We start from the raw sequence: 15,606 nt of genomic DNA, 5'->3' as shown, positions 1-15,606 counted from the left end.
AAACCAAAAATATTTGAATTTCAAGTCATTGATTTGTGTTGTAATCAAGGTACATCTAAATTATTCTGTCTAAATTAGAGGATAGTGATGATCGTGATGGTCACATTAAAACTGAATTGATCTTCTGACAAAATAAGCAAATCATTTCTATGTCATTTCAATACAATACATTTCCGATCACATATCAAAGGAATTGATATTCCACCACCAAAATGTTTAGATGGTGTATGAACAGAAGTGCTTGATCAGTGACAAGCTTTGTATGATGGCATGAAGTTGGGGTGTCCTCTAAAGTAGTCTGGAAGCCTCCCATCTGTCATATAGAGCAGGGGTTCCTAAACTTTTTAACTCGGGGCCCCCTTCCAGCATTGGGAAACACTGTTCACACCCCTTTTGTTGGTGGAGAGAATTTTGTAGGTTTAAAGCTTATTTCCTGCAATTCTCTACATTTTGCCATGTCTAATGTGAATTGATGTGTTATTTAAGTGACAAAAAAATTACAGCGATATGGGCTAAAAATCCTAAATATAAAACAATATCTGACATGGGCTAGTTGATCTGGACATTTCTGACAAGTTATAAATATCTCTCTAAGGTATGCAATGGCTAACATGACAAGGTGAACTACCCAATTTCGAAATTGCACTTTGTGCATTCCACTATTACAATTTTCAAGAGTAAGTTTAAAGCCAGACTGAGTTCCTTTAAAAAAGATGTATATTTTTTTTTGTTATGGGGGGGGCCTCCATGTTCACCCCTCGCCCCACAGTTTGGGAACCACTGATATAGAGGTTTCCAGGTGAAGGTTAAGAAGCAGAAGTGGTGAGCACATCTGAACTCAATAGAGTGTGAATGGCACAATTCTCCATTCAGCTCATTCAGGCAGCTGAGCTCTCATGCTAATAGGTGGACCATTCCAACACATTAACAAATGAAAAAGCACTTCTTATTTCATCCTGTTTTATTGTGAGCAGACTATAAAAACCTAGACAAAAAAATAAGCTTCTGGGACTGATGGGGGTACTTGATATGGTAATGCCTCCTATTTGGACTCTGGTGAAATGACTGTGAACACCATAATGCAGTGAAGCCATACAGCTACTTCATTCGCCATGGCATCCTTTGTTGTGGCTGCCTCCAGTCTCCAACTTGATCATCAGCCTTTCATCATTTCAAATGAATACATTCACCATTCACCAATGGCTTAGGAACCATTAACATGTCTGTCTGCTTATTTGTTTCAAATTCTATGGGCCTACATAATCAGTGTGTTCCCTTATTGTATTACTATCCCAATTTTCCTTTAGCCTTTAGATTTCAAGAAATCAATTATTAATCTCAATCTTTGTTTGTCAACATCAACAAAGCACCAATCTGGGATTGGTTGGTGGATGTCGTTCAGCATCTCTAATCATAAACTCAGATAGTTTAAAAATGACATCATTGAGTTGAAACACACTGGGCCATTACGCGCTCGGTACATTATTGGGGGAGGGGTGCAGTCGGTCTTATGAAAACATTGTAGGCAAACTAAACTAAACACCCATTATTCTCTTACTCCAGCGGAAGCCATATGGGTGCTCATTTCGACTCAACCTCAGAGCTTTTGTACTGCCGCGGCTGATTAAGATGTTAAAGTGCACAGATGCCCTTGCAATTACAAGGCTCTCAGTCCTCCTCAGTCAGAGAAGGTGGAGGCATTTGTGTTGGAGACCTGACACACCTCCCCCCTCTACTCAGACCTCTCCTTTGCCCCCCAGGGGACATCAGTCACCCACTTGGAAGAACATTTTTTGGGGAAGAAATCAACACCACACAGCCATCACATGTCCTTTCTCATTTTTTATTTATTTTAGAACATTTGAGAACACACAAAAATGCAATGACTTTGAAATGATACAAACACTTAATAACAAAATACGAAAAAAAGAATAAAAAAACGTTCAGCATGAACGACAGCAATAAATAGTAACTTCTTATCGCACAACTTAAGTGCGAACACAAAGGCAAACAACTATGTACAGATCTTTAGAAGAAAACAGATAGTATCCCATAGCAGGTATGAAGAAGAATTGCATGTCCCAGCATATTGCTAGAACAATGCATCCTTTATAATGATCTGCAAGGAAATGTAGCAGGAGTAATATATACATTTGACAAGTCAATGGCCACAAGGCTCTGCCTGCAGATTTAAATCGTCTATTTACATATAACAATTTGATTTAGGGAGAACGAAAACTCAAGTGGCAACTACAAATAGACAAATCTTTAAAAACTGTACAAAATGTAGTTTGTCCCTGAAAATATAGCTTAGTTTTAACTTGAAGGTTAAGTCATTGGTTGGTGACTGTTAACTGGACAGGGCACCTGAAGACTCAGATTCAGTAGACACAGATGAAATGGGTCCTGTCTTTTTTGTCAGTATCTTATGACTTGATCTACTGCTGACAGTCAGTGCATTCCGGGCAGATTTCTTAAACTTAACACCCAGGAAAGCATAAAGGATAGGGTTGAGACAACAGTGAAAGTATGCCAGAGCCTCTGTGATTGAGATCCAAGTCTGCAGACTCTGCTCCAGGGCACAGCTATGGGCGATCACATTGAGCAACATCAGGGTGTCCACGAAGATCCCCACACAGTATGGCAGCCAGCAGCTGAAGAAGCACAGGACGAGGATGACAGTGGTCTTGAGAGCCTTTCTCTTCAACACCTGACCCTTGGACCCCTGGGACAGCTTGGCGATGATGATGCAGTAGCAGGTGAGGATGACCAACCCGGGAAGGACAAAGCCTACCAGAATGTGCTGGAAACGGAACCCCGCCATCCAGTAGAAGCTAGTTTCCTGGGGGTAGATGCGTTGACAGATGGTTCTGGAGACTCCATTCTGAGCTGTGGCAAACACTATGTCAGGCACGGTGAGAATCACAGCAGGTAGCCATACAGCTACATAGATCACTCTGTCTGCAAGAAACGTCCTGGTGGTTTGACTATTGGTGGCATGCACCACTGCCAGGTACCTGTCCATACTGATAAAGGCCAGAATGAGGACGCTGCTATACAGGTTGATGGTGTAGATCACATGCACAGTGGTACAGAGGAAACCGCCAAAGTACCAACTGCTGGCCGCATCCACCGCCCAGAAAGGTAGCGTGAGGACGAATAGGAGGTCGGCCACCGAGAGATGCAGCCTGTATTTATCAGTCTTCGTTTGGACCTTTTTCTGATAGCCCATCACTATCAATACCAGTCCATTCCCGACGATTCCTAACAGGAATATTATTCCGTAAACTGTCGGTAAGAAGATCCTTTGAAAATCATCACCACTGACTCTGTTGCACGGCTCCTCATAGCCCAAGTCATAATCCCCTGATTCTTCCGAGCTGTTGTCGTTGTAAAAAATGATGGTCTGCAAAAAAAAGGGGGAGAAAGTGTGAATGTATAATAGTTTATAATAAGTCTATTAAATCGAATAATTTGCTGTTTGTGAAAATATAATGTATGCCTATTATAGGGCTACATCTGCTATATTTGAGAAACTTCCATTATACACTTGGAGAAAATTAAATACACACAAAAATAGCGGTCAATTATTGATGATATAATCTGAGAAACATTGTCTAATTGATTATACAGGAAAACGATCTATAGCCCTATCCCTATATTACATATATAGAGAGTATTAGCTACGTTTTTGAATGACTGAAATGGTAAACTCACCTCGTAATAAGAAGACATCGTGACTGAAAGAGAGCACTGTTTCTCTGCGGGTGCAGTGTATGAGCAACTTTGGTGACCTGAAGATTTGAATGCGCCTAAATAGCCTACTCCCCTTGCAATACCCCCTTGCGCTCCTCCCAAAGGCGGAGCCCTTGGTGGCGTGTGACACCATGTCGTTTTTAGGGTTACCACAGAAGTGGCCGACGCCCCCTAAATGCATAGACTATGAGAAAACTAAGTAGCCCGTATTTTACATTGGACCGATTCTACGCATGATTTTGAATGACGCGTAAATTGGGTTTGGAATCTCCCTGCACGGTGCAGCTATGTATTTTTCTCACAATAAATCAACGAGGCTCCTCTCAACATTGATTTGGAGTGCTGTCAAGCATTTGCTCTGATGTGATTTGTCTGATAACAGTTTTCTCCAAACCCAGCCGCGACTCTTTCCACAGGTTGTCACTTTCTAAGTAGGCTACTGTTGTGTCTACACTTTTCAGGTGCTGATTGACCCAACGGGTTTGACATATCCCTCTCTCCCTTATGTACTCATTCCCAAGACAGATCACCACCCTGAACTCCGTTCTTCTCGCCCTTTTTCAACCAAAGTACTCTCACCATCTCTTATTTCAGTTGAAGTAATCCCCAGCAAGGGTTGGGTGATGACAAGGGGGCAGGTCACTATGATCTTTAGTGAAGAAAATGGTCACTCTGTAACCAAATAGCTGAGTATAGCATGCAAAGTTATCCTCTTTGAAATCTGATATGACTGATTGATTGAATGACTCCATCCACTTCACCAGTTCAATGTATGTGGGTTGTAAAAGCAAGTGTTTTTGTGCACCACACTAATCACATCAGATACTATACATAGTGCAGAGTGGAGACCACCAGTTGATGTGGATAGGAGGAGAAGAGGAAGCAGTTTTATTAGGAACCCTTCTAATATTTTTTTTTGCACTTTGGTTCAACTCTGTTTTCTGCAGGTCCTGGACTCCTGAGGAGAGGGGCCGGAGAGAGAGGGAGAATGCCCAATGTTTTGGGAATGGATGCCCTGCTCTTATCAAAGCTAGCCACTGGCAAACAGTTGTTTTCTGTCCCTTTGAAATCGAAAGCTGTGGTTGAAGAAGTGCTGATGGATTTAAATGTAGAAGTGGTGTCTTCCTACATAAAACCCCACACCCTAAAACCACTTCACGCACACGCAATGATGAATAGAGATTGCAGAGATTTTTTATTGCGAAAGCATACCATCAGAAAAAAAAATAGTGAATTTGACAGTTTGTCAGAGTCCTCCTTTGGGGGGAGTGAATGCAGACTTGAAAACCTTGTTCTAGGGCTCACAGAAGGTAAAGAAGACCATTACAAACACGTTTTGTGCCTTCAGTACAAATGTTTACCCAACTATTCATTGCATTTTATGTGCACTCGTGTTTTAGTAGATACTCCACCATGCATGGAACAACACAGAAATGACTGTGAAATACATTAGTCTTGCCCACATTGTTTCTAGTGACCCTTGGATGTAAATCAACCCACTTTGGTTTTAGAGACCCTAGTGCTAGATTGAGAGATATAATGTTTGTTTAGATCATTTAAAAAATAGAAATGTAGTTGATATTTTCACTCTCTTTGTTGTTTTCTATTGGCATGCACTTTTCGTTTTTGCACAATCTCTAATGTTTTTCTCTTCCAAAAGACTGCAGAAAAAGTCTGCAGGTCTGCAAACCCCAATGTAAGCTGCAGGAGCTTGTAGATAGCATTCGGCAATCAGAATACAAAATAACTATGAGCTACTTACAATACAAATCAGAAGTGTGAACAGCCGTAAGAGGGCTCTTCAGTCAAGAATGGGTATTAAAATGAAGTAAGAATGCAGGGGAGATAAAGAGAAGAATAAGCAGAGTCTTGTAGAGGTTGAGTCAACAATGGTTGTTTTCCAGTCACAACTCATCCATGGCCCACAGCAAGTTAGCAGAGAACATTTTCATCATGATTGAAGCACTCCAATATCACCTTCACCATTTTTGTTACCACATAGAAAAGGAGGTACACCCTTTTGTTGTTGACTTTTGGGTTTCCCCCAAAAATAAGGTGTTTTTGAAATATGCTTTTCATCTGTCTGTAAGGAATGCCAACTGGTTGCAGCATATTTAAATGGGTTTGTCTTCAATAAAAGTGTTTTGATTAATTACGCAATATGGTACTTCTATGGATATTTGTCTTGAAAGCAAGTACATACCCATTCGATTCCTATACTGAAACATTAGGAATACAGAGCTTACAGAGCTTTTCTCTCTCTGTTTATTCGTGTTCTCTTTGCCGATAGGTTTATTTACCGACGTACAACATCTGTTAAAGATTCTGGTTTATTTTGTTGTTTGTTTCAACATGTCTGAACATTAAGGTATTCTCAGTATTCCTATTGGAATGTACAACTCCAGTATCTAAAATGATTTTATCGGGGTACTACTGTTCTTCATGGTCTGTGGTGTCTTGGGGGAGGGGGAAGCTGTTTGCCATCTAGTAGGAGGTAGTAGGGATGAGAGATCCTTCGTGCTTGTTTTGGCCTGCTCCCTGTGCTTTTGTGCAAAAGTTTGTCTCCTTGTAAAGAGAGATGGGGTGAATAGAACATGACACCTGAGTAGGTGACACCTCACCCATATGAACAGTGGTGATGTAGACAATTAGTCATAAAAACAAACATGTTTGGCTTTACATAGCTCCAAGTTGCTGAAGTTAATCGGAATTCATGTAGGAGGGTGCCAGCAAAAAAATGTAATTCCTCATTAAATTGGCACTTTGAAATATCTTAAAGATAACATTCTTCTTGTGTAGAATTTTTTTTTGTTCAGAAAGCTTCCGGAATGCATGTTTGAATGCTTGTGTTTATAGAAAGCCCTAAAAATGTAAACAATAGACTCGCTTTAAGGACAAAGGTTGTCCTTATCTGACGAAGGCACCTTCAGAAACGTTCTACTTGGGTGTGGGGTGACTGTATTGACTTTAGGAAAGCTCCTCCACTGACATCATTGGTCACAATATGCTGGTCAGCAGGGCCTTTGCAGTATATGAACCACCTGTCTGTCATAAACATCACTTATTTCTGAAGTTCTGTTGAAGAAAATCAACAACTTAAACCTTAGGTATGAATTGGAATGTTTCAGACAGTTGTGAAACAAGAGGGAGAGACACGGGCAGGTGGGAGAAATAGTGGGAGGATGAGGATAGAAGAACCCCGGTCTCCGGTGGGGAGATGCATATGTGTGGTTAGAGCTGGGGGGTTGTTTACAGCTACATCACAGACTCTGCATGTGAAGTTCTGTTTTATCAATAGAGCAGATTCTCTTTAGACAAAAAAAATGTATTCTGCCATATTCTGCTGTTTTATGAACAACAGCCTATTTGTGACAGGAGGAACGCACCCAAACTTGTCTGAACAAAAATAGGTTTTGGTTTCACCACCTGTTTAGGGTGAGACCTGTCTAACAGTATATAATTCTTACAAGCCAGCTCGTTGTTGCTGCTGGCCAAGGAACAGCCAGACAGGCTCTTAGCTGATGTTTAGCATGGTTCCTGTCACAGAGTTGACAGTCTACTTCAAATCAAAGACGGCCTCTGATTCATTGTTTAAATCTACAAATCAGTAATATGCCACATATTGGTGAAAGAGCTCACTGGAAATAAACTAACGCAGTCGGCGTAACTCATTGTTGAAAAGTACTGCATTATTGCATTTTGCTGTGATAGCAGGTGCCTACATGAGAACTGGCAGTGAAAGTTCAAGTTTTTTTATTTTACCTTTATTTAACTAGGCAAGTCAGTTAAGAACAAATTCTTATTTTCAATGACAGGTTAACTGCCTGTTCAAGGGCAGAACAACAGATTTGTACCTTGTCAGCTCAGGGGTTTGAACTTGCAACCATTCTGGTTACTAGTCCAACACTCTAACCACTAGGCTACCCTGCCACCCCAGACTGTGTCCATCCTTCACTTCATGCTTATACGCGGTCATTTAGCGCTTCTCATATAGAAATATAAAGAGGCTTGTATAAAGTCAGCAAACACAACTTCCTCTGTAAAGGTGGGGTCAAACAGGAAGTGGTAGGTTTTCAGAACATCTCTTCTTCTACCTACCTCTACATCTATCAGTTCTGTATAGAGCCAAGCCCTTGTGGAATGCTCTGCCACCAGAGGTTATTCAGGCAAAAAGCAAGTTTAGTTTAAAAAAACAAATAAAAAATATATTGTATCACAGTGCCACTCCTCTTTCTAAATATCTAATTTAACTGTACCGTATACAAGAATACGAATATGTGTATATGAATACTGTGTAAATAGTATTTTTGTTGTTTCTTGTGGTCTTTTGTATATCTAAGTCTTTTTTTTATTTTATTGAATTTTGTGTAATATTGTATGTTGTTCTTGTCTATTACTGTTCTGTACTTTGTCATGTATTTGTACATTTTGTGTGGACCCTAGTAAGAGTAGCTGCTGCATGTGTTGTAGCTAATGGATTCTAATTAACTAAACCTTGTTGACACAAATCCTGCCACTGTGTGACCTGACATGGGTTCACTGAGTAGTAGAAGTTTGAAAAAAGGCATGAGCCAATAAAATTGAAATAGGTGGCACTTCCCGTGAGGCTGTTGGGGAAGTGTATATCCAATTGGCTTGGAGCCCAAGTATAAGCCACAGCAGTGGTTGAGAAACGTAGTGCTATGTTTTATAAGGGAAGGGTGTTTTTTATGTGTGTCCATGATAAATGCAACACGGGTTCCCTTTCCTTTGTTCCTAACGGCTAAACTGTGGTTTGCGGTGTGCAATAGCCTTAACAAACACCCAGTCTTCTTTTGTGAGATCTCAAATACTACAGTTGATATTACAAAAATAGACCATGCAGCTCAAAGAATTCTGCATTTAGGCCTACCCCTCTCTATGTAAATATTAATTTCAGTGGTTTATAAAATAATTAGAATTTAGTTATTTTTGTCTAAAACACTGGTTCTCAAACCTGGTCCTGGGGCTGCACATTTTTGTTTTTGCCCTAGCCCTACACAGCTGATTCAAATTAAAAACGGATGATTTGAATCAGGTTTGTGGTGCTAGAGCAAAAACAAAAATGTGCACCCCTCTGGGTCCCCAGGACCAGGATTGAGAACCACTGCTCTATAAGATAACTGTTTTCTGCATCAATGTTCAATGAAGGACAGGTGATTTAGCATATAATTCAATAGCTCCCCATCAGTCTGAGTGATTCTCCTTCAGTGCTCCTCTTTCCATGGGCAGCAGGAGAGCTCTTTGCAGCACCTATTTGTGACAGAAGGCAACGAAAGGGATCACCACAGGCTGCCCTTCAAGCTTTCACTGGTCTGAGATATCCATATGGCCCGGGTAGCTTTTAGAAGAGAGGGAAGGCCCCATCCAATGTATAGGCAGGTCAGCACTGCCCTGATCTACTTAGATAAGAGGAACAATAGTCCAGATGACAGTAGATAAGGTTTATAGACAGTCTGAGGAGATCAAGTCATAAACCTGCTGTTAATCCAGACTTAATTCAAATCCCCTGCATTAGCACTCAGTGAGACATCAACATGCGGATAAGGCTCACTATTGAGCACATTCATATCTTCATTATTAATTGGTGTATTGTTACACAATACATCAAATTATGCTTTATTAATTGAAAAGGGAATAGATGTATTTCAGTATAGCAGAGTGAACATTTTTATTTAAAAAAAAAAGTGTTTTGATTTAAGATTGCTTGTCACTTTCCTTTCTCTCGGATGAGAACAAAATGAGCTTTAAAACATGGGAATCATGTGGTGAGCATGGATACATCTGACTATTAGCAAATTGTTTCACATGAAGATGAGATCTTCATTAGCTTTATAAATGTTACGTAGATGGAGCATTTTTAACATCCTCTCTGCAAAGACACAACGTTACATCAGATCTGTCACCTCTGGCATTTGCTTTTAGGCCAGATTTATAGCTCCACTCATCACGGTCGGACTGAGCCCATTAACTATTTAACTCTGATGGAAATGCAACATATACAGTATGATAATTCCTGTCAAGGCATGACCCTTTCAATGAGTAGATAGTTGGAATATACTATGTTATGGCATGGATCTGTCCCAAATACTAGAAAACAAAGAACCAAAGGATGGATATCAGCCCAGCTAGAGAGACACTTTTTACTTCTGCTCTGGTGCCTTGAAAGTCTGAAAGACGACACAGAGGGTCCTTCTTGCCTGAAGCGAGAACAAAACAAATAGTTGTTTTATTTTTATTTTCCTGTTGTCTCTAGGAAAGGGTAATAGAAAGTAAAACAGGCACCTGATTTGTTTCTGCTCTCTTTCACAGGAAGTGAGCAATAATTATGAGCCCCCAAGTGAAACTGTACTCCTAATTATAGTGCGTTCAGTCGTCTGGTGCTCCCAAGGAGCCAGTAGGAATCGGTTGCCAGCTGGGGTTTGTGTTTGAGTAGGAACAAAAGCAGTTCCTCAGACTGATTATTGGTAATGTTCATTATTTCACAAAAACATTTTTGATGTGAATGCGACAGTTGATTTTAGGCGTCCTCTTTAGATCTCAAACTAGCAGAAATGCACAGTGGGATGATACAACACTTTTTTTGAAGATTAAGGTAGTTTCCCATGGGAATAATACAATTGGTGGGTTTTTAAGCAAAGTAAACAACCCTCCCTCTCCCAGTGGTATAGTTTCCTCCTTCTGTAGTCTCTGTGGACAGATCCTAAAGGATCTCACTCTGGGCCCGAGGGCTTTGTAATCTGCTGGCTTTTGGTTTATTTTCCCAGAGTTTGAGGCACAATAGAAATATTTTCTTACTAAATACTTAAGATCCCTTTGCTGATATGGAGGGTTTATTTTCCTTGCTTGCTCCCCTGAATCCTTCGAGGATTGTTTTTGACTAAATATAGATCTGGTGTAAATAATACATTTGGGTTCACTGCTCATTGACCAGTGTCCTTGTCTACCTTGTTGATGATTTAATAGGGGTAAGTTAGGCCATTTAAAACAGGAGGTAAATGATGGTTTACTGCTCATTGAACATCAACATGTCTTTTTATGGAACACAAACATAGCCCTTTAATGTGTCAGAGCTTCTTCTTTGGTTGGTTAATTGTTTCATGAGGTGCAATTTGTGGAAAACTCAGCTCAGTTATATTGGCAATATCTGTGTGAAATGTATTTCTGAAGTAAATCTGTTTTTACTCATTAGATGTGACGCGCAGGTATTTTGAGAAAGAAAATAGGACTGTCTGGAAATGTCCCATATGTCTCTGTAGAGATGTTGGTTGAACTCTCTCATAAGACTCCTGAGCTTACGGCAAGAATGAAATTATCTTTTATCTATCTTCCAACCTTGAGATAATCAAGGATTTTACAGAGCTTGTTAGCAGCCACGTATAAACTGATACTGTATTGACTGATTGTCATCTGCCAAGGACCCGGACACTTTGATATTTGTTTTGGGCTATTGGCATCTAAGGCAGACCACAGGCTTATCAAGTGTCAGCAGCAGACACTCTCGGGTATCAGCTGCATCTACATTGCTGTAAGAGTTGGGTCCTTCAGTTATCTTTGTTTACAGTGGTCATGTGTTTACTCCGGTCCTGTATCAAGATAAGCCTGGTATATTTGGTTGTTTTATAATACATGAATATACTGCAGCTACCACATACGCTATACACCTGTGTCATTCCCATAGTGGAAATATCTTGATCACAACATAATGTAAAAAACATTTGTGTGCCTGTTTTAAGCACAATGATCCAAATGGGTCCTGATTGGACAGTAATCGCAGAGAAATTGTACATATGTAGTTATAGCCATGTTCATGAAGCAGAGATTCCTTTATATTTCACACTTATTTGTAGCAAAGGTGATTGTTCAGAACAGGCTGCCTGCCAACTTACAGTACTGCAGTGAAACCTCTGGACACTCATCATTCAATCATCGTTCACGTCTCCAACAGAGGGCACAGACGTCGGCTTTCATTCTTCCTTCAAATCAAATCAATGTCTGTTCCATCATGGAGCCCCATTGCTTCAGGGGCTAGTTAGGATCAATCTGCAGGGTATTGTCTTGCAGGATGATGTCTGTTCACTAGCTAGCTGCTTATATCTGGTACTGAGGCACGTGTGTCTATAGACTAATTGAATTATCAGGGGTAGTACGCTCCCTTGGGATATTTCCATATGGTTTCATATGTATCTGACAATATTAGGTGACTTAAAGATATATGGGGTGACAGGTACCCTAGTGGTTAGAGCGTTGGGCCAGTAACCGAAAGGTTGCTGGATCGTCTCCCTGAGCTGACATGGTAAAACTTTGTCTGTCTACCCCTGAACAAGGCAGTTAACCCACTGTTCCCCACTTAAGGTTCTTAACTGACTTGCCTATTTAATTAAAGGAGAAATAATATTTTTGTGTTATTTAATTGTATATATCAGAACTGTCTTCTGTGTCTTAGTGGAGATTCTCAGTGCATATCAGGTAGTCCTTAGATGTTATTCAATTATTGTGATTATGATCCAAAGGAGATCTTTTATGTATTTCAAATAACTTGCTTTTGTCCTCTCCTGTGACCTCCTACACCCCAGTGTGTCAGTCAGTACATCAGTCTTACTCGCCTAACAATGTCCAAAAAGAGTTACTCAACCACAGACTCACCACCTGTGCCTCTCCCTCAAGACAACAGTCTCCCATTTCCAAGCTATTCTCTTAGTCATGATTCATTGAATGAAGTACTTTTCGTGCCCACGGGCAGGTTTTCATAATAGGCAAAAGAAAAGTTGTTTAGTAAATCATAATTTATCTCAGGCCACTTCAGGGCATTCTCTCCAAAGGGATTGTGATGGCATATTCCCTTTGTAACTGAGAGTAAAATGAATACAATAAATCACATCATAAAATGAATACACTTGCAATCAGTTATATACTGTAATGTTGGGTCTCAGACAACTATTTCCTTTGTTCTACTGCTGCAAAAATGCTCTTCTAGTTGTTTAATGTAGGATCAGTGTGGCAATATCTCATTCCATCCAAACACAAGGTCCATCTTTATTTCAGAGGGAGATAATCCCAAAAACTCCAATCCAGGAAAGAACATTTATCCCTTTTAAATATCAACAATTTGAACAAATGGTGCAAACAGACATTCTGTTCAACATATGGTTGTGTGGGAGAATATACTAATCACTATCCGTTTATGTTGTTGGCATCACCAGTTAATCTTGGCCCAAACAAGCACATAAACACACAGTGAGATATACCTCAAGATGGGTGCAGACATGCAGCTTTTCGTTTAGTCTCTTTTTTGTGACCAACTTTTTATTCAGTTGTGTCATTGTTAGGATGCCACCTTTCCAACAAGTCAGGTTGTTACATTTCTGCCCTGAGAGAGCTTCCCCGGTCAACTGTAAGTGCTGTTATTGTGAAGTGGAAACGTCCAGGAGCAACAACGGCTCAGCCGTGAAGTGGTATAACACACAAGCTCACAGAACGGGACTGGCGGGTGCTGAAGCACGTAGCGCGTAATAATTGTCTGTCCTCGTTTGCAACATCATCAGCAGCATACCACCCTGCATCCCACTGCTGGCTTGCTTCTGAAACTTAGCAGGGTTGGTCCTGGTCAGTCCCTGGATGGGAAACCAGATGCTGCTGGAGGTGGTGTTGGAGGGCCAGTAAGAGGCACTCTTTCCTCTGGTCTAAAAAAATATCCCAATTCCCCAGGGCAGTGATTGTGGGCATTTCCCTTTGTAGGGTGTCGTCTTTCAGATGGGATGTTAAACAGGTGTCTTGACTCTCTGTAGTCACTAAAGATTCCATGGCACTTATTGTAAGAGTAGTGGTGTTAACCCTGCTATCCTGGCTAAATTCCCAATCTGGCCATCATACCATCATTGCCACCTAATCATCCCCAGCTTACAATTGGCTCATTTATCCCCCTTCCTCTCACCTGTAACTATTCCCCAGGTGGTTGCTGTAATGAGAATGTGTTCTCAGTCAACTTACCTGGTAAAATAAGGGTTAAATAAAATAACACTGCCTCTGAAAGCAAAAGCTGTTTTTCATGCTTTGGGCTAGGCCCCTTAGTTCCAGTGAAGGGATATCTTAACGCTACAGCATACAATGACATTCTAGACCATTCTGTGCTTCCAACTTTGTGGCAACAGTTTGGGGAAGGCCTTTTCCTGTTTCAGCAAGACAATGCTCCCGTGCACAAAGCAAGGTCCATACAGAAATGCTTTGTGGAGATTGGTGTGGAAGAATTTGACTGGCTTGCACAAAGCCCTGACCTCAACCTCATCGAATACCTTTGGGTTGAATTGGGACACCGACTGCGAGCCAGGCATAATCGCCCAACATCAGTTCCCGACATCACTAATGCTCTTGTGGCTGAATGGAAGCAAGTCCCTGTAGCAATGTATTAATCCAGGGCTTTTGATCAGGGAAGCAAACCCTCACCGTGGGGCAACGTCACCAATGAATTTCCTAATGAAGCCAGTGACGGAGATGCTTAGCTCAATGTTATCAGTGGAGTCTCGGAACATATACCAATCAGCGCTAGCAAAGCAGTCCTGTAGCATAATCTCTGATTCTGGTGACCATTTCTCAACAAAGCGAGTCACAGGTACTTCCTGTTTGAGTTTCTGCTTGTAAACAGGAAGCAGGAGTACGTAATTATGATCTGATTTGCCGGAAGGCGGACGAGGTAAGGCCTTGTATGCTTGCTTGTGGGTAGAATAGCAGTGTTCTAGGACTTCATTGCCCCTAATGGCATTGAAGACGTGTTGATGGAAGTTGGGCATCAAGTCTCTTGGTGACACGGAATTAAAATAGCCGGAAACCAGAAAAGCAGCCTCTGGATATAGGTTTTCTTGTTTGTTTATAGCTCATAGTTTATAACTTCCACCTCGCTGGAGTTAGCACACTAGCTGGTGTTGATGTAGAGGACCCTCCCTTGATTTCCCTGACATCACTTTCCTGTCCGCCTGGTGAATGGAGAATCCATCAAGTTGGATAGTATCTGTCCAAGAGCCATGTTTCAGAAAAGCAAAGAATATTGCAGCTTCGAGAGTCCTGTTGGTAGCAAATCCGTGATCGGAGGTCATCCATCTTATTTTCAAGTGACTGTAGAATGGAGGGAAGAGGTGACCGGTTTCCCTTCAACTTAATATCACCAGCACCCCCCCCATAGGGCCGGAATTACAGAGAGAGCCCAGGGAAGATGAGCAGAAGCTGAAGCTGGGATTGGGGTAAGTAGCTGCCAATCTGATGTTCAAAATTTCTTGTCGGTTGTAAGAAATAATAGAGGATACATTTTGTGAAAATAAAGTAAAAATAAACAACAAAATAATCACAAAATAACAATGTTGGGTCGGCGCTTGCAAAACGGCAGCCATCCAGTACGGCACCATTTTTGTTTAAGGGATACATCAGTGAAGAACACCTCTTCCAGGGCAATAGGAGACACCATATTTCTCTCTATACTCAGCCAGGGGCAGAAGAATCATGTTTAAACAGATTTAAGATGGGGCAAAATGCTTGTGCATGGAAATACAATTTAAAGTTAGGTACGAATAGTCCTCCTACGTCTTTCTCACTTAGTAAATGTGTTCATTGTATCCGGGATCGTTTACCTTGCCATATATATTTTGAAACCACACTATTAATTTTTTCCCAATAGCCAGAAGGAGGAGGAGCCATGGGAAGCATTAAACGACAGAAATTCAGCCATAGCAATACATATTTTTTGACAATAGATATTATGCCGGGTAAAGCAACTGGGATTTTATTGCAGCTACTGAGGTCGGGTTTAATTGATTTGAGCATTCTGTTCAAGTTTCTGGCAAT

The 15,606-nt window shown here is 40.9% G+C and overlaps 1 protein-coding gene across 1 annotated transcript; it reads right to left on the bottom strand.

Annotated features, from left to right (window-relative positions):
* Positions 1-1,829: 1,829 nt before the first annotated feature.
* LOC112225152 (C-X-C chemokine receptor type 4) lies at positions 1,830-3,861 on the bottom strand. The gene is made up of 2 exons (XM_024388829.2): positions 3,718-3,861; positions 1,830-3,406 (listed from the first exon to the last, which is right to left on the bottom strand). Exons 1-2 carry the CDS (start codon positions 3,733-3,735, stop codon positions 2,351-2,353), a joined length of 1,074 nt encoding a protein of 357 aa, XP_024244597.1. The 5' UTR covers positions 3,736-3,861; the 3' UTR covers positions 1,830-2,350.
* Between the last annotated feature and the right edge of the window lie 11,745 nt (positions 3,862-15,606).

The sequence above is a fragment of the Oncorhynchus tshawytscha genome, linkage group LG26 (genome assembly GCF_018296145.1).
Source record: "Oncorhynchus tshawytscha isolate Ot180627B linkage group LG26, Otsh_v2.0, whole genome shotgun sequence".
Classification (NCBI taxonomy): domain Eukaryota; kingdom Metazoa; phylum Chordata; class Actinopteri; order Salmoniformes; family Salmonidae; genus Oncorhynchus; species Oncorhynchus tshawytscha.
The sequence above is the reverse complement of the archived record's forward strand: the minus strand, read 5'-3'. Positions and strand labels throughout refer to the sequence as shown.